Raw genomic sequence first — 27,856 nt, forward strand, 5'->3', positions numbered from 1 at the left:
TCGGATAAAAGCTCTACAGAGCTTATGTTGTATTTTTATATGTATAACCGACTTTAAATAAATTTTTTATGCTTTATGCTTTATTATTGATTAACTTGAAATCTCAAATTGAATAAAGGTTTTTGCCATGAATACTATTATTGTTGTTGTTACCAACTATGTTATGTAAATCAATTGTATCTGATTGTATGCCCTTGATGTGCCCTGTAATTTGGGAAATACAAAAATATTCTATTTCATTCTGAATACGGATTCCGCGAATGAAATCAAATTATTCACTTGCAAGTGAATAAATTATTATTCATGATCAATGTTTCTTTTTATCAGTTTGACAAAGAACCATACTGGTCGCTAAAGGCGAATTATTATTTCATTATTGAAAAGCCGGAATAGTTGAGTCGTTCCGTGAATTTTCTATAATTAGATTGAATTGATCATCAAAACGCTTGTAATAACAGAATTTTATTTATAAAGCGTCTTTAGGAAAATAAATATTTGGAGCCGTCATAAAAAATGGATTTTGAATATAAACAGAAAACCAATGCAGAAAGAGCAAAAGTCGAGGACCTTTTTGATTACGAAGGATGCAAAGTTGGACGAGGAACATATGGACATGTGTATAAAGGCAAAAGGAAGAACAGGTTAAAGTGTGTTTGAAGCATATGTCTCGCACACTAAATCGTCTATTTTATATTTTTTTAAGATTAATTTCTTTATTATTTAGTATTTCTCGCCATCACGCATACGTCTTTAGATGTATGTGTGTCATTTTTGAAAAATAATAAGAATTCCTTATTGTTTTTCTATTTTTGTACATATTTGATTATTTATAGCAATCTATATATTAATGTCATTGATGATTTGTTATGCTACATTTTGTATGTCTATGATAGAGGGTGATAATGGGTATCAGGTCCGTTCACGCCCAATATACTTTCGCACCTCGCCCGTTCGCACCCAAGGTCCGTTCGCGCCCAATTTTAATTCAAATTCCAGTTGAACAATTGGAAAATCATGATTGTTGTTATTAATTGCTTTAGTGTAAATACTGAATTTATTTATAGCTTGGTATGAGTAAAAGATTGGAGATTTTAAATAAAAAACACAAAAGATAATTGTTTTTAACAGCTTAGTCCCTTTTATCTGAAACAATGAAACATTAAAATATAGCAATACACTATTATAACCAAAACATGATCAAGCATGATAAAATTTATTCAACACACAAAATAAAACCTTGACAGAATTCCACTTAATTTAGAAAGGAATAATTTTTTTTAACAATACACTATCCAAGACATAATTTATAAGATTTATTCAACTCAATAAAAAATGCTCTCACTTTATTTTGAGACATCGAAAACAATTATACATTAATAGAAGAATACTACTTGCCAAAACTTGATTACAAAGTTATTAAACCCAAAACCAATTAAATTGGGCGCAAACATGTAGGGTGCGAACGAACTTTGGGTGCCAACATGTAGGGGGCGAACATGAATGGGCGTGAACGGACCCGGATTCTTGATAATGGGAGGTATCTGGTCCATTCACCCTAATAACTGGGTTCATTCTTCCATAGAGTCTGTTCGCCCTACTATAAAAATATTAATATTCAGGGTATTGAAGTTGGAAAAACTTATGGTATATATTCTTGAAATTTATGAAACCATGGAAATATTTAAATGTTGATGTTTTTTTATGATCGTTATACATATTCATTCTCACCGATTGTTGTGATACTGTTGACATGATTGATGGATAATTACAACTAACATATTGCTTTGTTAAACTAGTCGGCTTGGAAATATTAAAACAAAACAAAACAATGATGTACAAACTGTTAATCAAAGGATTTGCAAGTTCATTTATTATAATACTCTCATGACTCTTGAGACTAAGTACAGTTGTATCCATTGCTTCCTTTATGTATATAGTCACCTGAAAAGCTTTCCAAAATTTTTACAATTCCTGAAAATTACTTCTTGATTTTTTTGGTGAACAGGCCCATATGTGTCATTCAAATACATCTAGTTTTTGTTAAGTGCTACTATACAATTAATGAGTGAGATTGTTGTATGGGATTATTTGACATTTTGAAGGATTTAAAAAAAAAAAATAATACCATTTGTGTGGTTAAGAGAAAACTTCTTCAATTTTCATGTTTAAAGGTATAAATTTTGAAATAGCTCTTTCGGATCCAAAGTATTTCTCTGATTTGAATTTCAGCACTGATGGAAGAGAATATGCCTTAAAACAAATTGAAGGTACAGGAATTTCTATGTCAGCATGTAGAGAAATAGCTGTAAGTATATTGTAGTTTCCACTTCATCATTATAATCTTATTGTTAATTTATTTATTTCCTAATCTACATAAAATAATTTAGAATGCTCAAACATCATAGTTCAGGACCTAAAAAATGAATTTTGATAGATCAGAAAGAACTTAATGAGGCAACTTGTTGTTCCCCTTTCTAGCTAGTTTTTCTATCTAACTTCAGAAATTTAACCTCCTTGGCTGACAAATCTTTTTTTTTGTCAGACATAGAACTGATAAAATTTTGTTGAACATGTAGTAAAGATATAATAGATTCCTACACTGCAATAAGTGTATTACGTTATTTCTCCACTCGAGACAGTTAAATTTTATTATTTAAAGCGCAAGGCTTGTCGATTTAACTGTCGAAAGTGGAGAAATATCGTAATACACAAGTTATAGTGTCGGAATCTGTTTCTCTAATGAATTTAATCCTTCTTTTTCAAAAATACTCAGAAACTTGTGTTCTTTATATGCGACGTCATCAGGCATTGCCGCCTTTTTTTCATGACATCACAATAGGAAAATTTAGAAGAAAACAAAACATTTAGACGTCATAATTAAATTTTGACTAATCATTTGCTGAGAACAAACTTTTCACTAGTGAAGATAAATAGAGAATAATACATGGCAAAATCCGTATCATATGTCGTATCATCCCAAGACATCAATATCAGCCCAAGGGCCTTTAGGCCCGAGGGATGATATTGGTCGAGGGTGTTACAGCATGTGATACGGATTTCGCCATGTATTATACGCTTTATCATATATTTCAACAGAAGAGTATTATATTATATGAACTGTTTTCTGATCCATAGCACTGGGTTACCTTCAGTTCTACTTTTGTCTTAAGTTTCAAATGCCTTGAAAAATTTGCGTGATGTTGTTTTAAAAAAAAAATTTTGTTTATTATTGTATTTATTTGTGTGTTTTGTACTTTGTTTAGTTGCATTTATTGTGCCAAAAATATGAAAACTTGACTTTCGTGATGTCACAAACAATAACGAAAACTTGACATTCGTGACGTCACACACCAAACAATGACGTCATTCAAAAAATTGACATATTTTGAGGATAATTTTTCTTGAGCAAAAAAAATATAAAACTGACTATGTAAAAAAAAAAAAAAAAAAAAAAAAAGTAGGGGTGTGATAAAGGGTAGGGGTGCGATAAAGGGTAGGGTGTGATAAAGGGTATGCGATAAAGGGTGCGCATCAAAGTTGCGCGATATGGATTAAACAGCAGGCTATTTATCACATATGCAAAACTACTGTATTTACTACTAAACATATGATAAACATTTTTCTCACACCGGTCAGGAAATGTGAATATAGCACAAAAACTAGAGAAACAAATTTAAACAATTCAAAAGAGAAAGAGAAACTTACAAACAGCCTGATATTTAATACAAAAATAAAAATAAAAGTTATTGACAATTATTGCTGACATTAAAAACCTTCAACCTGGCACTGGATAATAATATCCTGGCTTGTAACACACACATAAAGAATGTTACAACATTGAACATGTTTGTGAGCCGCAAACCCTCTAAACTCTGACATTTGTGTCACAATATTGATACAACGCAAACTGAAAATCTTTTGAAAACAGTTTATTACATACATATAACATTTTATAAATATACATGAGTGTGTCTTTCTTTTCTCTTCGTTGTAATCATTGATTTAATTTTACTCAGATAATTGTAATCATTTCTACCAATTTTAACTTTTGATTATTCTGTCTGGAATGGGCGTCTTTAATTGACAATAAAATACTGTAAACCACAAGGTTGGCAAAAAAGCGGTCAATACTAGTAGTAAATGTGGTAAATACCGGTAATTACCTGGAAATACTGGGAAATACCGGCAAATACTGGTCGATTGAAATTTTGAGTGGTCATTACTATAAAAACCATTTTTTTACCTGGTCAATTATAATTACTATTAATAAGTAAATAAAGAAAGTGTTCAAATCATTTTCAATGCTTTCAATTCTATTTCTATTGTAAATTCAAACAGGGATCTATATTGATTAATTTGTAGTCAAAGATTAATGTGTAGTAAAAGATAAAAACTTTTATCCCTGCTTCAAAATTTCTATTTCCAGCATGAAGACGGTTTTGTCACACAGTTAAATAGACAGGAAATAATTTATTGTTTAAGGGAGTCTTCAAATATCACTTTTATTACTTTCAACCCATGTACTGTCAACTTTTATTGGGGGCTGCTGTTTTAGTAATTAAAATTTCACACCTAGCAATGCCAGGTGATAGGTAAAAAGACACATGTAACTTCATTTACCTGTAGTTTAAGTAATTTTTAATTACCTGTAAAATCATACATTTTAAATAAAAAATATATGGATTTATAAATATTAAAATAATATGTAAATTTTTATATATATATTTTAAGTATACAATATCATAATTCATAATAACTAAATTTTAAATAAGTAGAAATTATTGTTATAAATGAATAAAACATATCAAATTAATTAATTTTATTAGCTGACACATGCATAAAAATTAAAGTTTAAGTATGTTTAACTTCATTTAATAGTAAAAACAACCATTACAATTTCAATTGACCAGTATTTGCCAGTATTGACCACTTGGGGAGTATTGTCCGGGGCGGTAAATACCACTAGTAAATACCGGGGGTGGTATTTACCGCCCAACCTTGTTAAACCAACTAAATTTAGTGAGCAATTTATTTTCGTGACTTTCGCGAGTAGGAAAATAATGCGAAATTAAATCGTAACGAAAAGGAATAACTTGAATCTTTCCCTATCAAACTACACCAATTAAATAAAGAAATCGCCGCGAAGTTGACTAGCTGGGTATAAACGCGAAATAAAGTATCCACGAAATAAGTTGGTTTACAGTATATTTGATTTGATTCGATTTTATACCTTTCCAACTAAACAAATAACAAGACTTCCACTAGCGAAAACTGAAGTAATTTTTAGAACTCATTGAAGAGTGACATTGTTACAAGGAATTATATTTGCAACTATAAACTTTTGTTCTAACATGTTGGCTACTTCAAAAAAAATTTTTTTTTATAAACTTGTAATATCCTTATTTCTATCAAGAAAATAAAATAGAGTTTAAGAAACTGCTGTTTTTAATTTGCACCAAAGATGTCAATGCAATGCATTAATTAAGAAATAATTGATGCAAGCTATACTTAATTGTTGTTTTAACATAAGTAGGCATTATATTTGTGATTATTTTTGCCAGAGCAATAGTGAGGTTGAGAGTATTACATATTATCATGATTATTTACTTCCAGCTATTGAGAGAGTTAAAGCATCCTAATGTTATCAGTCTACAGAAAGTGTTCCTGTCACACACAGACAGAAAAGTATGGCTTCTCTTTGACTATGCAGAACACGATTTATGGGTAGGTTTAAAAAGAGGAGAAATATTTTTTTCAAATTTTTCCAAAATCCAAAGGCAGTTATTCATAATCAAGGGTATAATAATACACCCCAAAAAAGTTTCCAATATTTTTCTCATCTATGTTGATATGCACTGTGAAATAAATTGTGTGTTATATTTTAAGAGCAGACTATTCAAGTTCGTGTAAGTCTTTGTTAGTAAGGTCAATAGTCTGTAAGGGTACTGATACAATACTACAGGTCTGATCTACAAATGTCATGATCAACATAGGATTTACCCAAAGGTGGAAATTATGTAGGAATCTATACTTCAACTAGGCCAATCATAATTGACCAAATTACCAATATAAAATTTTCAACCATCTTCTGAAAACCATCATCCTGCCATAGGCATATGAAAAATTATTGACATTTCTTAAGCAAAAAAATTGTTATAACAGTGCATTTAAAAAAAATGGTCTTAAAAAAGAACTCATCAAAATGAAAACTTTGTAATAATAAAATGGAAATAAAAAATTATCCTTTGCAACTTGTCATCTTCAATGTCATAAATATATTTGTTTATATCAATGAAATAGGCTAAACATTTGAGTGCATTGATTTCTTTTGAAAATTTTATGGCATATATAATGCATTACCAATTTTTCTTGTATGGTTTGTTTCACATCAATTTTGAAAAAGTTTAAAAAGTGCCTTATAAAACTATGCATCAGTAAAGGTTGTATTGCACTTTTAAAATGATTTAACCCTGACTGTCTTTTAGTAAATTTTGTATTTTAAACCATTGATTAATAGTTCATTAAATTTATTTTTCAGCATATAATAAAATTCCACAGATCAGCAAAAGCAAACAAAAAACAAATAGATGTACCAAAAAATATGGTGAAATCTTTGTTGTTCCAAATCCTTGATGGAATACACTATCTTCATGCTAACTGGGTATTACACAGAGATCTGGTGAGTATATATGAGACAAACAATCTTATTGTTGACTTGCTGTGGAACTGTAGCTCTTAGGTCTTTATGTTATTTACACACCATCTATGATAGTAAAAAAATAACATAGGACCTAAGAGCTACGGTTCCACAGCTATTTGTTGACAGGATATTTTGTATCATTTATATTACATGGAATTCATGAGCAGTTCGGATAAAACATTAGACATGTTAGATTTAATGTAAAACTGTCTGTCAACAAATTAACATTTGTTCCCAAACATTCGATATTAAATGATACATTTTGGTGTTGTATTCAAGTTTTATTTTAATTCTCAATAGAATTTGAGATGTGGCAAAACTGTTTGTATTATGATGGTCAAAGTATTTCTTTAACTTATTCTATAACTTCTGTTTGTGTGTATGGTGTGTCAATTCATGACAATACACCTATTATCTATAGTACCACACCCTATAAAGTTTTAAATTGATGTTTACTTTCAGAAACCTGCCAATATTTTAGTGATGGGTGAAGGTGAAGAAAGAGGCAGAGTCAAAATAGGTATATAACTCACTGTTAGTTCAACTTGATATCATATTTATTAGTATTTATGAAGAAAATGACTAACACAGGGTTCAAATTAGTTCAATACTTATTATCAAATTATATATTGTTTTTTGTGAAAGAACAAGGATTTTTTATCACTTTCTAATGGCCAGTAAATGTGCTTGCTGATACAAGAATCAACTGGAGACTTTTCTGTGTGCCTATATTTTACAAATTTACATCCAATTAGATGCAAAATTTCAGATGAAAAAAAATGTATCAGTGCCTTAATTATCTACCGGCATAAATAGGATAGATGAGGTGAGGTCAGATGCAAAATTACAAAGAATATCCAAAATCACTTTGATACTACTTTATTGTAACAGATTAAAAGTCTTAATAGATATCTTTCATTTCATACTGCTACTTGTTGCTTTAATTCTACTTTTGTAAAAGTTTTTAATGAACTCTACTTAACATTTCATGTATGATAATTACCTTGTATTTAATTTAAGCTGACATGGGATTTGCCAGATTATTTAATTCACCATTAAAACCTCTTGCTGATCTAGATCCAGTGGTTGTGACTTTCTGGTACAGAGCTCCAGAACTTTTACTTGGTGCTAGGCATTATACAAAAGCTATAGGTATTATATTAAAATTAATGAAAAACAAATCTTTGAATTTATTGATTTCCCTAGATGATGTTAAGAGGATTACCTTGAGAAGTGCATTTTGGGAAAATGTGTTAGCCATCATTAGCCTATATCTGCAAGGGCATAAAACAGTACTCTTGTAGATAAAACAATGTCTAGCATACACAATTATAAAAGCCTGGTGATGAGTTTATAAGGCCTGTTGGGTTATCATGCAATACAAAGAGACTGTTACACAAGTATTATTGCAGCATTATGATTAAAAGACCCCATCTCAATGAAATATTATTTTTTACAAATATTTTCATAATCTAAATCTCAAATACCGCTTTCTCCAAGTGTAGCTCAAGAGAACAAAAGACTCAAAATATCTTGCTCTTCCATAAAATTATAGTATAATAAAGTTTGTGCTCTATCAATTTGTCTGTCCCTCCTTCCATCTGTTCATTTTTGTGAGTGATTGTGTGAAACTTGAGTTTCTTTTGTTTGTATAGAATGGATCAAGCAATTATATAAAGTATAGAATAAGAGACAATAATAATTATAAAGAGGGAAATCCTAAATGCCATATAAATAATCTTTTCAATCACTGGACATGATAAGAACACTCGACCTACATCCAAGTATGGATCAAATGAATTATAATAACATGTGTTATATTAATAAGCATATTAATAAAACATCAAAAAATGTTCAGAACTTTACCCAGTAACAATTTAACAAATTATATCAAAATTTGATCTGACAGGAATATCTGATTTTGACATGTTTTATGAGATAAGGATAACGTATGGATCATGTAGTTTGGAGAAAGCCAATCAATACATACTCTTATGTTTGTAATAATTAATTTGTTGTAATTTTGTTTTCTTTTCAGATATATGGGCTATTGGTTGTATATTTGCAGAATTATTAACATATGAACCTATATTTCATTGTCGACAAGAAGATATAAAAACAAGTAATCCATATCATCATGATCAGTTAGATCGTATATTTAATGTAATGGGATTTCCACAAGGTAAGTTATCCTGAAACACAAAAAATAGCTATGAATATTTTAAGTATTGAGAAACCTTTGGTTGATTGTTGGTTTCTAAAGCTATTTTTATGCACCAATTTTGGCCTATTTCATGGCAGTCAGGTTTTGTTGGTTGAGGTAGCCATAGTGCTCTTAGAAAACTGAAAATCCTAGTCAATTGAGATTGGAGTCAAGTGCACCCTCAAGAATAGGGTTCAAACTCACATCCTCAGTGTTGACTGGCAAGTGATTACAGTAGTAGAACTACTTAGACCACTTGGCCATCAAGGCCAGGAGAAACCTTTGGTACCACTTGATTGTTACTGTTGTCATAAATGTAGTACAATCAGTGGTCTGAACCATCCAATGAATAGCCATGTCTAAACTTTTGAAATTGATAATATCATCACTTGTCACTTGATGTCCATCTGTTCATAAAGACTGTAAAGTTTTCATTATGGTTGTTCTAATTTGATGTTGAAATAAAATGTTGTCTTACTCTCACCTCTCTATGAAAATATTTGGATTATAATGTACACGATTAGTTAACCCACTAGTAGAAATAAGAAGATGTGGTATATGTGCCAATGAGGCAATTCTCTATCCAAGTCCCATTGTGTAAAAAGTAAACAATTATAGGTAAAGGCACAGCCTTCAGCAATGAGTATTGGCTCACACCAAACAGTAAGCTATAAAGGGCCCAAAATGACTAGTGTAAATCAATTTAAACAAGAAAGCCAATGTTCTAATCTCTATAAAAACAAGAAAAAGAGAAATACTCATGAACCACATCAACAAAAAACAACTACTCAACATCAAGTTCCTGACTTAGGTGCAAACAAATGCATCAGGTTTAAGCATTTAAACCAGTGCCAACCTTAACTCTTACCTGAAGTAGTAGTGTCACATTACAACATAGAAAGACACTCTATAAAATTTCAATTAAAATGGTTACCTCAATCAAAAAAAACATATATGAATTGACAAAAACAAATAAACATACACTGAATGAATGAATGAATTTGTTCTATGACACAATATAAATGTTTGACTTTTAAAGAAATTCGAATCAAATTATCGTCTTTTTCTCTGACACATGAAATTGCTTTCATTCTTTATATTATGTACATGTGGATCTACCTATATTAGGTCAACACTTCCATTTTTTTGTGTATAACTTTTTTGATATTTGCAGATAAAGATTGGGAAGATATAAGAAAAATGCCAGAGCATGGTACATTAACTAAAGATTTTAAAAGATCAAAGTAAGTATAAATCTGCTGGATTTCTGAGACATCTAAGTACAAACGTACCAACATTTATCCACAATTTCTAATGGATCGCAATAACTTGTGTTTGTCTGAATCAATCTTATTTTTACCTGCAAAAGGCAAAATCTGGTCTAGTAACTACGTGACTCCATCCATCCCTCTGTCCTTAGGTTCAATCAAAAAACTTTATGTAGGAAACTTTTGTCAAAGTTTTCTTGGCTTCTATATAAGGCAGTGATTACATTTGGTCTTGAGCTTGATAATGTTGAGTTGTAGTAAGTAAGCAAATAGCAACTTTTACATCCACTATGAAGCTGCTTCCTGTTTTCCAATAGTTTGAAATTTTACATCATTTATAGACCAGGAGAAGTTTTATCAAAGATTTCTTGCCTTCAATGAGGGAATGATCAATTATACCTCAATCAATTACATTTCAAGATTGATACTAGTAAGATTCCCTCAAATGAAGAAAGTAGATTATTCAAATCTTTCATTTTCTTCAATGATCTTCATTGTCTGGTGCCACATTTTTAGTTTTTATCTAGTTAGTATAGTCAAAGAGATAAGAGATTATTCATATCTTGAGGTATTTTTATATATTCATTAAGTATTAACACATGTATTTGTTTTTATATTTTCAGTTATGTAAATTGCAATTTAGTAAAATATATGGAAAAACACAAAGTAAAGCCTGACAGTAAACAATTTCACTTGGTGAGTAAATTTCAAAATATTTCTACTATATACAAGATCAATAAAAAAAACCATATGCTTTCCATTATTCTCCTTTTTGTTGAGTCTGTGACATTTATGTTGCAAAAGCAAGGCATAGTGACCCTATATTCCCGTTGCTGTGACTGAGGCTTCAACTTTTGGGTTCCATCTGTGGTTAAATTTTTATTAAACATCCATAACTTTGTCAAAGCTTTAGTGAAATTTTTGAAAATCTAACAGAATCTTGTTTATGATCGAAAGGCAGTATCCAGAGCAAAATTTTGATTTTTTTCTTTTTCATTTCTGTAGCATTTAAAAGCTTTCAACTAACAGTGACAATAGGAGTCACATGTATGTAGCTTGATTGGACTAGCTTCAGCTGGCAAATTTTACGCTCCCAGTTGTATATAAGAATTATGCTCTTCATTTTAGTTACAAAAGTTGTTGACTATGGATCCAACTAAAAGAATTACCTCAGAACTAGCAATGAAGGATCCCTACTTTTTAGAGGATCCCCTACCATCTCAGGAGTAAGTATAAAAGAGACGATAAGGGACATTTAAACTCAGGAGTCAAAAATGAACTGACAAAGCCATGGCAAAAAAATCCAAAAAAATCAAGACTAACAACAGTATATGAAAATACAGTATACAATACAGAAAACTAAAGACTGAGGAACATGAACAAGATAAATATTATATAATCCAATTAAATAAAGTTATATCAAAGAATAGCTTTAAGACTATATTAGACAAAATTTCATTAAAATGTCTGTAAAAGCGTTGTTAAGTCTTCAAAAAATGTTTAAGAACTTTGACTGGTTTTGAAATGTAGAAAGCTCAAATTATTATCATATAAGCATGGATAAGCAGATAAGTAACATTATCTGTTCGCATGAAGATCATCACAATATCTGGGTTTGATGTTTTAATTTTATCAATATATTCTTCTTCAGTGTATTTGAAGGTAAAAACATTCCATATCCTAAACGTGAATTCCTCACTGACGATGATGATGACAAGGCTGATACAGGAGCAAGCAAGGTTAATTTCTTGTATATTATCTTATACAAAAGACATTCAAAAGATAGTCAAAAATGCTTCCCTTGTCTGATTGAAAAATGAATAATATAAAGACAAGAAAATGCTCTGTGAATAACCACCTTGTTCCCATTTCATTAAATCTCACTATAAAGAAATAAAGATGTAGATCTAAGGTAAACATTGAGACAGCAACGCAATCACACAATCAATTACCATCTAGTAGATAGATATAGGAAGATGTGGTATTAGTGCCAATGAGACAATCTCCATCTAAATAACAATTTAAAAGATTTATTTCCAAATTTTGTGTAGAAAAACCCAACTAATATATGACTAAGGACAAAACCTATCATGTTGCAATTTTTGCAGTAATGGAAACATTTCAAAATATTTCTGACTTAACAGCTATTTACTGTTTAGTATAAAAAGATTGAATATAGGGTGGATAAAAGGAAAAAAAATAAGGCCATTCTAAAAACTGCATTTTTATAAATGAAGGAGATGTGTGCTTAGTGTGTAACATATGCCTTGTTCAAACGTACATTTAATTCAAATTGAATTAGAATCAAATGTGAATCGAATTCACTCATCACGTTCACACACTCTTCATTTTAAATTCGAATTATCTAATTCACATTAGAAATACGCTTTTGTCAATATTAATTAAAAGTTAATGTGCTTTGGACAGTAAAGCGAATTTGAAGCTCATTGTAATTTGAATTAGAATTGAAGTTAGGACGTAAAAGGTTTCGAATGCGAATTACCTGTGAACTCAGCATAAATGTAAACTTCAAGTTTAAGTTTAAATTGCAGGCTGGAGGCGCCGATCAGTCATCAGGACACAATCAGCCACCAGCGAAGAGAGTACGAGTTATGCCCCCTTCTACGGTCAGTAGTTCAATGGTTTCAAGTGATTATCAGGTAAATCACATTACAACTTCTCCTTGTTGTTGTATTGTGTACTGAATGTCCTTGATATTGTACTTGCAGAAACAGTTTTTGGAAAATAATAATTTAAATTTTTCATACAACTTAATTTTGCTTAGAAGAAAGATAATTGATGTTTCCAATCTTTGATACTTAAAGCAGTTTTTCAAAGGGGAGTGGGGATTCCAAAATTTTAATCATTATTTCAATTATTCTTTTAAAAAAAAATTATTTCAAGGAAAAAGTTAATTTTCACTTTTGTCCATTTTTTCAAATTATAGCATTAGGTAATTAAAAATATTTCCAAATTCTGTTTCACTTCTTTAATATATTGGATGACTGTGAAAGAATGCTATCTGTTTTTTTGCATACATTATTGAATGACTTTATACTGATGTGAAATATATCTGAATGATACTTTGTAACACGGTAGATAGTGTAGCTGTATTTAAATCATTCAAAAGCCTCAACATCCCTTAGGAAATACTATGCATTTATGAGTTTGACTGTCCCTTTGGTATCTTTCATCCCTCTTTTATGAATTACTATGCAAACCAATACCTTTCCCTGTGTTTTGCAATTCTCTTTCTTATTTTTAAAAATTATCTCTTTTAATGGTTAAGGATGATATTACTCAAGGACTGTCACATTGATTTAGAAAATTGCTACAGTTCCTTAGTCTATTATGAGCCTGTTATGATAACTGCTTGTTACAATTTGTTTCAAGCTTATTCATTTTAATAAGCAAAACAAGCTAGATAGTAAAAGTAGCAAGACACTTTATAATAAATGATTTTATAAAAATCTTATACATGTATAGACCAGATTTATGCTCTTATATTAGACTAGATAATGGAGTGTGTGTCTGACATTGTCTGAGCGCAAACATTACTTTAGGAATATTTATTTAAAACACAAATTTCACTAGCCTTTGGCGGTTAAGAGCTCTTTGGTAGGGTTGTTCTCTTTGACATATTCCCCATTTCCATTCTCAGTTTTATCAAGGTAAAGAGGCTAGTTATGTGAACAAAAGAGGATAGGTTATATGTACATGAAACAAAAGTTCTATGTAAAAATAAAGAGATGTGGTATAGTTGCTGTTGAGACATTTATTCACAAAAAACTAAAAAGAGAAGGATGTATATAATAATGGTCATGTGTTAACACACATTAAGATGCATATATATGAAATAACAGATGTTGTTCAGGTGTATGTACATGTATTAACATTAATCGCCTGTCTTTTGTGCATTTAGCTAATCTGGTAATGCATAGCATGTAAAAATGCTTAAATGCTCAGTAAAATAGCTACTGATAATAATGGTTGTACTGTATGCTACATAGTATGATGTATTAACAAGTCATGTACTGTCTTTTATCGAATGTGCTTTACTGCAAGTTATGTCTTACTAATTTATTCATGCTGCTATAATCATGACGATAACAATGCTCAAAATAACTAAAATAGTAAAATGTATAAAAAAAAATACTGATACTTAGCAACACTCGTATTGTTTTCAATTTTAGACCAGTTCAAACAATTATAGACACAGAATTTTGTTACATAACTCCATACTAGTTATTTTTTTTATATGACTGCAAAAATTTTTACAGTCATATTGTTGTATTATGTTAGCCAGTCCTCAGTTTGTAGGCTGGAATTTTTATTCAGCTTTACACTATTATTCCCTAAAAGTGAACAAGAATAGCTTTATATAATATTTTCACTCTTAAAATGCACCATAATTGTGGTTTCAACATGGTCAATTTTGTCCAGATACCTTTTGGCGGTTAAATTTGGCATCAAACTTGTGACCAGACCATTATAAACCTTTATTAAATTTGCTTAAATTTAACCTGTTGACCTGACACATTTTTACAAGCAACCTTACAACCAAGGGTACATTCAACAGTCCAGACTGAAGCCCAATACTTAATATATCTAGTCTAAATCAGAATGAAAATTACTACCAAAATACAGTGGAGGGAGGGACTTAGATATTGTCACTGTTAAATTTTAGGTATTTTTTTTAATTTTATAAATGATATATTTTAAAAAAAATAATGTTTGAAGGTCTTTATGGCTGAATTTATTTAGAACTTAACTTTCTTTGTTATTTGGTCACAGTTTTACTTACAGATGTTTTGTATTCTCCTAATTTTAAGGAAATGTGACAGGATTAACAATGTTTTGTGAGATCTGAACCCACCCCTTTTATTGCTAGCCAAGACAACAGTGTTTTTATTTTGATATCTTTGTTGTACATATTCCTTTTATATTTTTAATTAAAATATGCAGTTTTTGTTAATAGCATTGCACTTCTGTGTTGTCTCATGTATCCATTGGTATATTTTTGTACAGTAGAATGTTTATTTGCTATAGGTGACTTTAGAATGTAAATTTTGAGAAATTTTGTAATTTCACATCAATTAGTCATCAAATGATGTTTCACTGGCAAGAATTAGAAAGATCTTTTTCAAACTTAAGAAGAATGTCCACCTCTTTCAAAAAAGTTAAGGAAAAATAAGTCCACAAGTGTATTTTATTGTCAATTATTAAAAAAAAAAAATATTTTGTACCCTAGAAATATTAAAGAATTGAAACCTCTTTTGTACAAAAAATTTAGAGGAATCAACTATATGATATATGCAATTTTGTGCTTTGTCTCATACTAGGTAATAAGTCAAATTTAAATCACCAATAATATTCACTCAAAGTTTAATAAATTTTATGTTACACTAAATTGTTATACTTTAAAGTGCCCTAGAAAAACATACAGTAATTTGTCTATTAGATCGTCAAATCCTTTAAATAGAAATAGAATACATTAATCAGTATTATATCTCTAATATATCACATCGAGCACTAGTAAATGAAATAATTTTCACACAGCAATTAGTGCATGATATTTTTGTTTTACAGAAATAGATGTAGTGTGTGTTTTAGTAGTTCGTGTGTTTTTTTTTTTTTAGTTGTCTAACATGGCAACATATCTGTAGATAGATAGAACTATCGCTATTTTACAAAAAAAATCCTTTGATTCTATTGACTGATAGTTTCCTTTCTCATCATAGTATTAAAGTGATGTGAAAAATTATTGCTAGAAACTAAGGGCGCATGTGCCCTTTGTTAATGGAATTAACAATAGCGTCATAGGTAAAATAGCGATAAACAGATTATCATTGGTCATCTCAACTTGATTGCTATTCTCACTTTCGCTGTAACAGCTCAAGCAAGAAAATCAAACTCATTGAGATGATCAACAATAATCTATAATTATTTTATTAGTTGTGTGGCATTTATGTATCAGTAGTTTTTAGTTAACATGCTTGCTAATCAGGTTGATGTATTTTAATTTGCAGGTTTTTCAGGTATTTATCATTTGAAATCCACAAATAATTTTATCACTGTTGACCAATCAAAACATCAGTCATTTTATCACTGTTGACCAATCAAAACAGTCATTTCATCACTGTTGACCATTCAAAACATCAGTCATTTCATCACATCTTTCCATGCTTCAACCTGTGTTAGTTATTTCACTGTGTGTAGCTATCACCAAGGAAACAAAACATGTATCAGGGAGTCAGTTTTTAATGCAAGAAAAATTATGTTTGAAACCAAAATAAGGCCAATCCATATACCCTTGTAGTTCCTATACTGTTAATTTAGAAGTTGTGATGGGATATGTTTCACAAAAAAATAAAAACGTGCATTTCATGTTTCGGAAACAATATTTGGATGTGCCTTTTTAGCTCACCTGGCCCGAAGGGCCAAGTGAGCTTTTCTCATCACTTGGCGTCCGGCGTCCGTCGTCGGCGTCCGTCGTCGTCCGGCGTTAACTTTTACAAAAATCTTCTCCTCTGAAACTACTGGGCCAAATTTAACCAAACTTGGCCACAATCATCATTGGGGTATCTAGTTTAAAAATTGTGTCCGGTGACCCCGCCAACTAACCAAGATGGCCGCCATGGCTATAAATAGAACATAGGGGTAAAATGCAGTTTTTGGCTTATAACTCAAAAACCAAAGCATTTAGGGCAAATCTGACATGGGGTAATATTGTTAATCAGGTTAAGATCTATCTGCCCTGAAATTTTCAGATGAATCTGACATTCCGTTGTTAGGTTGCTGCCCCTGAATTGGTAATTTTAAGGAAATTTTGTTGTTTTTGGTTATTATCTTGAATATTATTTCAGATAGAGATAAACTCTAAAAAGCAATAATGTTCAGCAAAGTAAGATCTACAAATAAGTCAACATGACCAAAATGATCAGTTGACCACTTTAGGAGTTATTGCCCTTTACAGTCAATTTTTAACCATTTTTCGTAAATCTTAGTAATCTTTTAGAAAAATCTTCTCCTCTGAAACTGCTGGGCCAAATTATTTGAAACTTGGCCACAATCATCATTGGGGTATCTAGTTTAAAAATTGTGTCCGGTGACCCCGCCAACTAACCAAGATGACCGCCATGGCTATAAATAGAACATAGGGGTAAAATGCAGTTTTTGGCTTATAACTCAAAAACCAAAGCATTTAGAGCAAATCTGACATTGGGTAAAATTGTTAATCAGGTGAAGTTCATCTGCCCTGAAATTTTCCGATGAATTGGACAACCTGTTTTTGGGTTGCAGCCCCTGAATTGGTAATTTTAAGGAAATTTTGCTGTTTTTGGTTATTATATTGAATATTATTATAGATATAGGTAAACTGTAAACAGCAATAATGTTCAGCAAGGTCAGATTTACAAATAAGTCAACATGACCAAAATGGTCAGTTGACCTCTTTAGGAGTTATTGCCCTTTAAAGTCAATTTTTAACCATTTTGCGTAAATTTTATATATCTTTTACTAAAATCTTCTTCTCTGAAACTGCTGTGCCAAATTGATCCAAACTTGGCCACAATCATCTTTGGGGTTTCTTGTTTAAAAAATGTGTCCGGTGACCTGGCCATCAAACCAAGATGGCCGCCCCGGCTAAAAATAGAACATAGGGGTAAAATGCAGTTTTTGGCTTATAACTCAAAAACCAAATAATTTAGAGAAAATCTGACATGAAGTAAAATTGTTAATTAGGTCAAGATCTATCTGCCCTGAAATTTTCAGATGAATTGGACAACCTGTTTTTGGGTTGCGGCCCCTGAATTGGTAATTTTAAGGAAATTTTGCTGTTTTATATTGAATATTATTATAGATATAGGTAAACTGTAAACAGCAATAATGTTCAGCAAAGTAAGATCTACAAATAAGTCAACATGAACGAAATGGTCAATTGACCCCTGTAGGAGTTATTGACCTTTGTAGTCAATTTTCAATCTGCTTCCTTTGTTTAATATTCACATAGACCAAGGTGAGCGACACAGGCTCTTTAGAGCCTCTAGTTTTGAAATTATAACAATTAATCTCACATTTGTTTCATTAAACAAAATCCAATCAATAAATTCTTGAAAAAAACATCTCAATTAACCCTTTCCTCCATAATGACGCCTTTTGATGCCACCCCCCTACTCCGTAATGACGCCTTTTGACGCCTGTGTAGTACCTCAGTTGAAACACTTTGGCTACAAAGTGTCTGCAGATTACTTAATAAAGTTTGTATCCAATATGAAAAGGAATATCATAGGAATATTCAACTTAAATTTATATGATGAAATAGTTGTTTTTCGCAATGCCTCAATACTTTAAAGCATAAGTTCAGTATTTCATCAAAAAAATCCTATGCGAATCAAGTATGCAAAAAAAAAAATTCAATGGAGGAAAGGGTTAACAGTATTCCTTTTTGAAATCCAGACATTAATAAAGGATGATGATACATATCTTAATTACTGTTTAGATCTCTTGTCCAAAAGCTTAAGTAAGATTCTAAAATAGTATGCATATATTATGCAATTTGTCCCTTTTTTAGCTGACCTGGCAAAAGGGTCATAAGGGTCATGTTAGCTTTTGTCATCAACTTGTGTCCATTGTCTTTAAGAAAGAAAAGTTTATTGATCCTGAATTATTTGGTGGTTTTTTTTTCTCCCTTTTTATAGCAGTAATTGGCTGTAACACATGAGTTTCATAGGATTTAGGTGAAAAAACTTAATTGTAAAAAGGATCAACAAGACAAGATTTATTCACCCTGCCAATTGGAGAAAATCTTTCAACCTTTTTAGGAGTATTTTGGCAAACCAAACAATCTCAGTGAATGGTTAGGAGTTTGAATATTTCTTGACATACTCTTTAGATATCATAACATTTTCTTGTGCAGAAAACACATTCTATTGTATCAAAAAGTTATTTCCTGAAAGTAAATGTACAAGGTATATGTGTTAACATTGAATGTATACTGACCTCAACATTTTGTCCCCAGCATGTTATATAGTACAGTCTGTTTCAAAGTTGTGATGTGATGTTAAGTTTGAATGTTATATGTATTAGGTGGTTTACCCCCAGATTGCTCCTTTTCACTTCCTCGTTGGACATCATGGGAAACAAAGTATAGATTCCCTAAATGAATTATGGCATGGAACAATCATTTTACAGTAGAATTATTTTTGTTATGTATCAACAACATTTCTTGTTGCTGTGCTTTTAGTTACCTGATTTTGCTTGACAACATCAGATTTTGTTTATTCATTGGCTGAATAATGGTATATTTAATAAACAGGACTTTTTGAAGAAGTTTTATTTGGTCTTGGCTATTATAATCTTTTGGAAAACAAAATAAAAAATTCTAGCAAGAGAATGGCTCCCTCAATTTTAAATGGAAATCTCAAGAAGAGACTTTTTGTTTGTGATTTGGATAGGACTCTATGTGCATCCATCACTGGTAGAAGGTCTATTTTAAAGGGTTGTTTTTACCAGTAATGGAGTCATTTTCTTAAAGAATATACGCTTCTAGCTTTCTAAACTTGCATTTTGTTTACAAGCTCGACTTTGCACATGCTTTAGTTCTTTAATATTTTAAAGGTCTTTTGAATTTACATTACTATTGGAGTGTTTCTACACCTGCTAGCCACAAACAGTTACACCATTTTCTTAGATTAGTTGCAAGGATTTTTTTTTTTGAAATATCAGTTTCAGGTAACTGTTAAGAACATAGTAACAACTGGAATGTTTTACTTGCAATATTAAAAGGGTCAATGTTTTTTTGGCTTTTGAGTCCCTTCATAAGGTAACAGTTACCTTTGGCTGTATTACACAGTTTCAGGGAAAGATGTGTAATGCAGTTTAATGATATATTAAAACTGAAAAACTGATAAATGATACACGTCTTGGAAACATTAGTTAGCCCGATAGTGGATATTCAAAAAGGCATAGTATACATAAATCTGTTTTGAGTGGAAGATATAAATGCAGATCTTTCAGAATAGTTTAAAGATATTTTTCTTGTAGTGGTTTACCAGGCCTCATTCTGGACTGACAAAATGACTTTTGTTTGACTTTTGAAACCTTACTTTGAATTTTGATGAATGTAAAACTTGAATCTACCTGAGATAACCTGCAAATTACATTTACCTGATGGAACGAGTGTAAGCTCACTAATACAGCATGTGTTTTTGTCTTGCTTTGCTTTCTATATCTCTTTTAACATTTGTATATTTCAAGGCACAGAATTGGTACCCCTACAAAAATCAAGTAAGTCTGACATTTCCGTAACTTTTATACACAATTTTATTCTCATTGGTTTCTTTTTTTCACTACTAACTTTTTGGTATCCAATCAACTGTTTTCAGCGAGAAGAAATATTCAGCTTGTTCTTTTTCAGGTATTTAAATATTAATTTTCAATCAATAATCTTGACCGATATGATACGTCCAAGGATTTCTATACAAATCCTTGGTATGATGTTATATTGATATATCCTATGATATCACATTCAGGTTAAAAACTTGACCCTATCATGATAACTGCATGCCTAAATTTATAGACAATAGAATAAAAATGAATCAACATTTATTCAGAAATATTATGATAATGAAAAGGTTTTTTTTGCTGCACAAATTGGGGGATCAACGAAAATTCATTTAAGGGGGGTCGCGGGTCTAAATCATTTATATAGGATTTCTCTACATTTTTCTATTAATGAACTTTATCTTAAAGTTAATAGAAAAATAAAATAAAAAAGTGGGGTCACCGTTCATTTGCGCTCACAATCTGCCTTCGAAAGAATCATACATTTGTGTAAAAGTGTTTTTTTTCTGTTGAAGTAATAGTAGAAATAAAGTTAATATCGAAATAAAAAAAGAAATTTATTACAGAAATCGCTCAAATTTTACAATAATTTAGTTTAAGTACAGCTTATATGGAAATTAAATTAAAAAATATAGGTCACCGATGAGTTGAAAAAGATATTTCAATTTTAAAGCCAAAAGATGGCATTTTTCCACCAAAGGGAGATAATTTGGAACTTTTTCAATGATGTATACATTTTAAAACGCATTTGGGGCCAACACAAATTAATTGTTTTGAATGATTTTTGTACCATATGATAAAGTAACAACTACACAAGGTAACACATAACATTTTTAATGAAAACCCAATGTTAAATTTTTTCTGAAATTTTTATACCCTCGAGCCTCCTTAATGAAAAACTTATGTATTCTGATCATGCATCTGTTAGCTAGCTCTCTTGCTAGTCCATTACACAGCATACCCATCCTTTTTGGCCAAATTTTACTTAAATTCATACTTTAAATTTATTATTCTTATTTATGTCTGTTTCAATATTTAGACTATTCAAACTAATAAGGAAGAAAGTTTTAAAGTTACGACTTAATATAAAAGAAGCTATGATGTAAAATAAAAAGCTGACTTTTAATAGTGAAGCATTTAAGTGAAAATATTTGAATTGGAGAAAGGATTTTTGGATTCCCAAAAACAGAGTGCATGTAAGATCTTACTAGAAATTTTCAGAGGCATATTTAGGGGGTGGGGGGCAGAGGGCCCAGCCCAGGCCCCCCTTTTTTTGGGAAAAAAATTGGTTGCTTATATAGGGAATCACAGAAGTGTGTCTGGAGTGGGCACCCTCTAAAGCAGTCAGTGGGCCCCCTCTTACAAACATTTCTGGATCTGTCACTGATTTTACATTGGTGCTTGTCTTGATAAACAAAACTTCTCTTAAATTTTTCCATGATTCTTGCATGCGCTCAATATTTACTGCAGCCATTTTATATTATAAAAAAAAATGTATCCAGTGCCATATAAAACTTTAACATTATTTCATGTCTTGCATAATGAAAAATAGAGGATATTTAAAAGAATGAAATTGACCTTAACACTCTGCTGGCTCATTTTTTTCACCCATTTGAGATATTTATTTATATGGGAAAAAAATATCATTCAAAACATATTTCATACCTATTAAAAAATAGTAAAACTGTTTTTTAAAGTATTTCTGGCTAGATTGTAGGATGTATAATGTATGTGTATAAATTTGTCACAAAGAATATCAAATGGCAAATGAATGGGATTGAAAAAGTGGATACTTTCTTCTCCTAAAGATTTATAAATCTAGATCTCTGACACTTCAGAGAATGTTGCACACATTGAAATTAGAACCTCCCGCTGCTATTTTTCATCCCATTTTCAGACTTTGGTCAAGCAAGGAACATGACATATTGGATGTCAAGGATGTTTAAAAGATTATATATACAAATTGGATGTGTTGGAACTGTTGAATTTATGAAAAAGTCTATAGTAAATGATTAATTAAGCATGTTGATATTTTAATGCTCTCTGGGAATCTGCATGTGCTTTTGGTACTGGTTTATTAGGGTAGACTGCATTTTAGATGTTTCAGTTTGTTGAAAAGCAATTAATCAATCCCAAAAAATATCGCAACTTTTGAAGATCCAGTTCTTTATTGCTAAGGTGTAAAAAGGCTCCTGGTTGAACTATCTTATTAATTGTATATTCATTCTGACAAAAATCACTGCTGTAACAATTAACGAAATTCCTTTCAAACAAACTTAATACCTGATCTAAAATATCTGTAACTATCTTCAAGATTTTAATTAATCAATTTATTATCTTATAATTTCATAATCTTAATGAATTGCAAAAAAGGATGTATAAATAACTTCACCTTTCCCGCAATAGAAATTGAAAAGCAAGAAGTAAAACATAGGTGTTCTTTTCTTGCATGGTAGTCGACACATTAATTCCATTATATCAGAATTCAAACTATTAATAGGTTTACATATTAGATTAACCATTTTGTGTTCTTTGAAGAAATTCTGAAGAATAAAGGCAAGACTATTGTATACTTTGGGCAAATGTTGTTAATTGATTATAAGATATTTCAGGAAACATTTTTTTACCAAAAAAAGACTTGAAAATATGTACTCTATTACATTTAAATTCATACATTTTGATTGGGTAAAAGTAGTCTATTTTCCAGGGTCCCACTTTGATACTTTTCAGTGAATTCTGAATTTTGCAGATATTTTTTTATTCAGATGGCTGTTGAAGGTACACTTGAGGAAGACTTGGAATGCTATTTTTTGCGTATTTAAATATATATACTTTTTTCTCATTTATTGGAGATTTAAAAGTTAATTAGTTATTTCAACTGAATTAGGAATAATACATTGTTCAATATTAAGTCACCTAATTAGGTATGATACATTGTTGAATGAGGGGCTGAAGGACCTTTTTTAAGCGTCAGGATTGAGCATTATTTTTTTCAGGAATTCATGATTGGGCTTTTTTTTTCTTGGGATTTGTGATTTGCACCTATCAGGAATCAGGAATATTTGGTAAATGATTTGGGATAACGAAAGAATGATTTTTTCCCCAGAAATTTGGGATAACACACCCTCTTACCGCCCCTCTTCATTAGTAAGTTTTTTGAAAAGGTGATATTTAGATGTACTTGGTATGTTGTATCCATTTCTTTATAAAATATGGCATTCCATTAAGTTACTGTGTTACTATCTCGGATTTTTCTGCAAAGCAGGAAATTCCTAATAATTTTCCTATCTCATTTATAAATTTCAATACCAATAAGTGTCGTTTCCAAGAAATATTTAAAAGAAAAGGGGAAAATAAAAACAAGATCTCCATGAATGTGCATAGTTAAGGTTTTAAAAGTTGTTTTTAAAAATCTAATATACAAATAGTCTAACATTGCTAAATTCTATAAATAGGAATAAAACATTTGCCAAAGGATGTATAGCTACCAGGTATTTATCAGACAGTCATACTCCTCAACATTCCCACCATGAATAAGCCCTTGTTTAACTAATAGGGACAAGAGACATGTATATTATAAATTATTATTTAAAGAAGGGATTGATGGGATTATTCACAGGAAGTACATGTATCTATATTGAACGGTTAGTTCTGTTCTAACATTGGTGTTTTACTTTTCAGCTTCTCTTTTTATGAAACGAAACTTTATCATCTTAGGATATAATGCTTTATTTTCAATTTTTGATTATGTATTATTTTGAACAATACTGTTTTGAATGTCTGTACATGTATATAAATACAGTTTCCATTAATTTATTTTTTTCAAGTTATTTATAACATTGATTCTTGTGTGAAGAATCACTGTTTTGAGCAAATTATTTATTGTTTTACATTAAATTATTATTAATGTTTGAAATAAAGCTTTTTCAGGAGCTAGGAGTTATATGAAAGTAGAGCTAGGAGTTATATAAAAGTAAATTATAATTCAATCTGATGCTTTCATCTTTTGTAGCATATTCATAATGTTCAAGCACAGCAGCAACTGCAGTTTTCCTCCAGTAATATACAGACATCAACTTCATCCACATATACTTCAAGATTCTGAGAGTGACTTTTAATCCACATAAACTTCAAGATTCTGAGGGATTATATTTGTCACCATTTACTAAAGATTGACTTAAAACGAGAACTTACAGAACGCATATGAAAACCTCTGTTTGCCAGTGTTTTTACTTCTTGTTGTGGGAACTTTGTAATTAAGTTACTGGTACATTTGACAATGCTTCAGGTTTCATATTTGTTATCAATTGCCAGCTTCAAATATGTTGATTTTTCAACTGTTTTACTGTGGATTCATTATTATTCGTTGAAATACCAATATTTGTGTATTTCATGGCTAGCAGATTTAAATGTTCAACTATATGCAAATCTGCTGTATAATTAAATGCAGACTTTTAGAAATAACAAAATAAAATATCCACAAAAATGGAAGTTTTCCTCAATCTAAGATATTTGGTACCCACGAAATTAAATGAATCCACAGTATTTAACAATTATGAGTGTAAGTTATCTATATTTAAGTATTTTGATTATCTGTAGTTGTAAAGTTAACATATTTTGTTTTATCGTAAATTCATATATTTTCCCTTTGATCTTACTGCCTAATATTTTCGAGTACATGTATTAACGTACTGGCTGTATCACTGAAAATATTAGGCAATACATTGTGTGACGTCATAAAATTGTGTGACGTCATAATTACCGATAAACAGAATAATAGGTAGTTGAGTTTTGATACTGACTAGATCATTTGGAATATATCTTAACTCGCCCTAAAGGGCTCGTCTAGATATTCCACATGATATAGTCAGTATCAAAAACTCAACTACCTATTATTCTATATCTATCTACCTTTGCATTATACAATATACTATTGTTTATTTCACTTATTTCTCATGAGAAACATTATCGTGGAAATAAGTTCTAGCAGATATTTAACTGATAACATTATGTATATACACGCAGAAATGTGAATTTGTATTGTATAGAATATTGTAAATATAAGTACAGGAAGTAAATGCACAATCACAATGCACTGTGTAAACAATATGTTTAAGATTTTTTAGGTCAGTCAGCAGTTTAACTTTTCTTTTTGATTATTATCTTTTGTCATGTCTTTTTTATTTCAAAATAGTTTTTTTTTACATTCTATTTTCTAAGTTTACAGTACTGCTCTAAACCTAAAACATAGGTTATTATGATAAAAAAGTAACGGATCTTTTACAAAGATGTCTCATTTCATGTTTATGTGGTAGAATTAATTACCTGGAAAGATTGTTAGGATGATATGAATCTGATTGACCTACTTCTTTGAATGAATTGAATCTGATTGACCCATTTCTTATATGAGGAATCTAATTCATCTATTTCTTTTATTAGATGAATCTGACCTATTTCTTTTAATGAGATGAATCTGATTGTCCTGTTTCTATGAGATTATTTGGATAGAACTATTGCCTTAAAGATAATTCTTTATGACATAAATCTTTTACAACACAATTCAGATTGTTTAAGTAGATTATTGTTGAGTTAATTCTTTACAAGTGAAACTTATTGACCTATTTCTTTTATGACATGATTATATTGACCTATTTATTTGATGACATAATTTTGATTGACCTATCTATTTGATGACATAATTTTGATTGACCTATTTCATTCATTGGATGATTCAAATTGACCTATTTCTTTCATTAGATGATTCAAATTGACCTATTTCTTCACCACCTGATAGAATGATGCTAAACATGTTTAAAGTTCAGCTAAATATTTGATGACATTGTATATCCTTAGCTTATTTTTGCTTTAGATTAGCAAGCTTGACTGTTATGGTAGAAATTTGTAACTATTTTTCTCTATAGGAAATTACATTTTCAAATTGTTTAACATTGCCAAGACTATTATAAAGCGACCTAAGTGATGATATCTTAAAAAAAAAAATCATTTTGTGAGTAGATTGTGCAATGTTATTTGGTTAATATAAAGAGTCTAAAGATATTTGGGTATCACACGTATCATTCCTGGCCATAAAAGGTGCTAATGTTTCTCTTGTGGCATTATTTTATGATGTATTTGAATTAGTTATTATATTTCAATATGTGTTCATAATGCTACTCTGTAAACTTGGTTTGTACAATTATTGTGAACTTTTAAGTTTAACCTTATTATTGTATGTATATAATTTATGTAAATAATCACTTAAGTTGTTGAAGATTTTTTCTGGATCTGCCAATCATTATTCTTTACATGTATTTTTGATCTGCATTATTTTGGTCCTTCTTTGGTTTGATTTATATGTTAACATTAATGAATGTTTTAGATAACTATATGTTTTTTTATCAAATGAAAAATTTTAGTCCTTTAGTATGAGAACTGTTTATTAGAATTCACATTTATGTCCTTTTTTGAAAAAAACATATAGATTTTTGTGAATTTAGAATATGAAACACATCCTTTATGTGTTGTTTCATTTCTGTTTAAATAGACAGTTAAATTTTAAACATTATTGTCAATCATATGATATTATATGACAAATATCCCTCAAGTCATTCATTAACTTTTCACTTATTAACATGGTCAACAACAAACCTTAAGAGCCCTATAAATTTGTTAAAAATCATTTAAACCTTACAAATCTAATAAAACAAAATATAATTAGTTCAATTAAACTATAGATTATTATTTATTTTGAATGGTTATTGGGTAGGAATCCTGGTAAAATTCTCAAGCGCAGGATTTTCCTGGAAAAAGCTATCATATGAAATTAGAAAATTCCAGTAGGTTATTTGAAACAAAAAGTACAAAAAAGATAACAGGCCTACATTCAAATCTGTTTTGCTTGTATGAGTAAATGCATGTTTGTATTGTAGTGAGATTGTTTAAAAGAAGATGTGTAAAATAAAGAATATGGAGAATACTGGTATCTTTTTATTTTTCAATCCTTGATTGCTGCTTTCATATATAACATAATGAAGATATAAATACATGGTCTATGTTTTAAAAAGACAACTACTGTTACCTACTAAAGCTCAAGAAAGGACAAGAAAGTGACAATCGCATGACATTTAGAATAAATAATATATAACCTAAAACGAATTCAGAATGCCTGTAAGTGGAGGTAACTCAGTCAATCTACATAGATATAGGAAGATGTGGTGTGAGTGCCAATGAGACAACTCTCCATCCAAATAACAATTTAAAAAGTAAACCATTATAGGTTAAAGTACGGCCTTCAACACGGAGCCTTGGCTCACACTGAACAACAAGCTATAAAGGGCCCCA

At 30.3% G+C, this 27,856-nt stretch overlaps 1 protein-coding gene across 5 annotated transcripts; it reads left to right on the forward strand.

Annotated features, from left to right (window-relative positions):
• Positions 1–458: 458 nt before the first annotated feature.
• LOC134688322 (cyclin-dependent kinase 8-like) lies at positions 459–27,491 on the forward strand. 5 transcript variants are annotated; one of them, XM_063548908.1, is made up of 14 exons: positions 459–647; positions 2,230–2,305; positions 5,614–5,724; positions 6,539–6,679; positions 7,163–7,220; positions 7,721–7,852; positions 8,739–8,882; positions 10,078–10,147; positions 10,795–10,867; positions 11,300–11,397; positions 11,823–11,910; positions 12,724–12,831; positions 20,429–20,458; positions 24,528–27,491. In XM_063548908.1, the coding sequence occupies exons 1-14, from the start codon at positions 514–516 to the stop codon at positions 24,618–24,620; spliced, it is 1,356 nt and encodes a 451-aa protein (XP_063404978.1). In that variant the 5' UTR covers positions 459–513; the 3' UTR covers positions 24,621–27,491. The 5 variants fall into 5 exon arrangements, with proteins under 5 accessions (XP_063404978.1, XP_063404981.1, XP_063404979.1 ...); XM_063548911.1 differs by having other exon boundaries at positions 12,724–12,798; XM_063548909.1 differs by having other exon boundaries at positions 459–641.
• Positions 27,492–27,856: the final 365 nt, after the last annotated feature.

Source organism: Mytilus trossulus, chromosome 10 (genome assembly GCF_036588685.1).
Source record: "Mytilus trossulus isolate FHL-02 chromosome 10, PNRI_Mtr1.1.1.hap1, whole genome shotgun sequence".
Classification (NCBI taxonomy): Eukaryota; Metazoa; Mollusca; class Bivalvia; order Mytilida; family Mytilidae; genus Mytilus; species Mytilus trossulus.

Coding starts and splice junctions, on each gene's coding strand:
- LOC134688322 (XM_063548908.1), top strand. CDS start 514: ATGGATTTTGAATATAAACAGAAAACCAATGCAGAAAGAGCAAAAGTC. Junction 7,221..7,720: donor AAGAGGCAGAGTCAAAATAG/GTATATAACTCA, acceptor ATTTAATTTAAG/CTGACATGGGATTTGCCAGA. Junction 11,911..12,723: donor CTGATACAGGAGCAAGCAAG/GTTAATTTCTTG, acceptor TTTAAATTGCAG/GCTGGAGGCGCCGATCAGTC.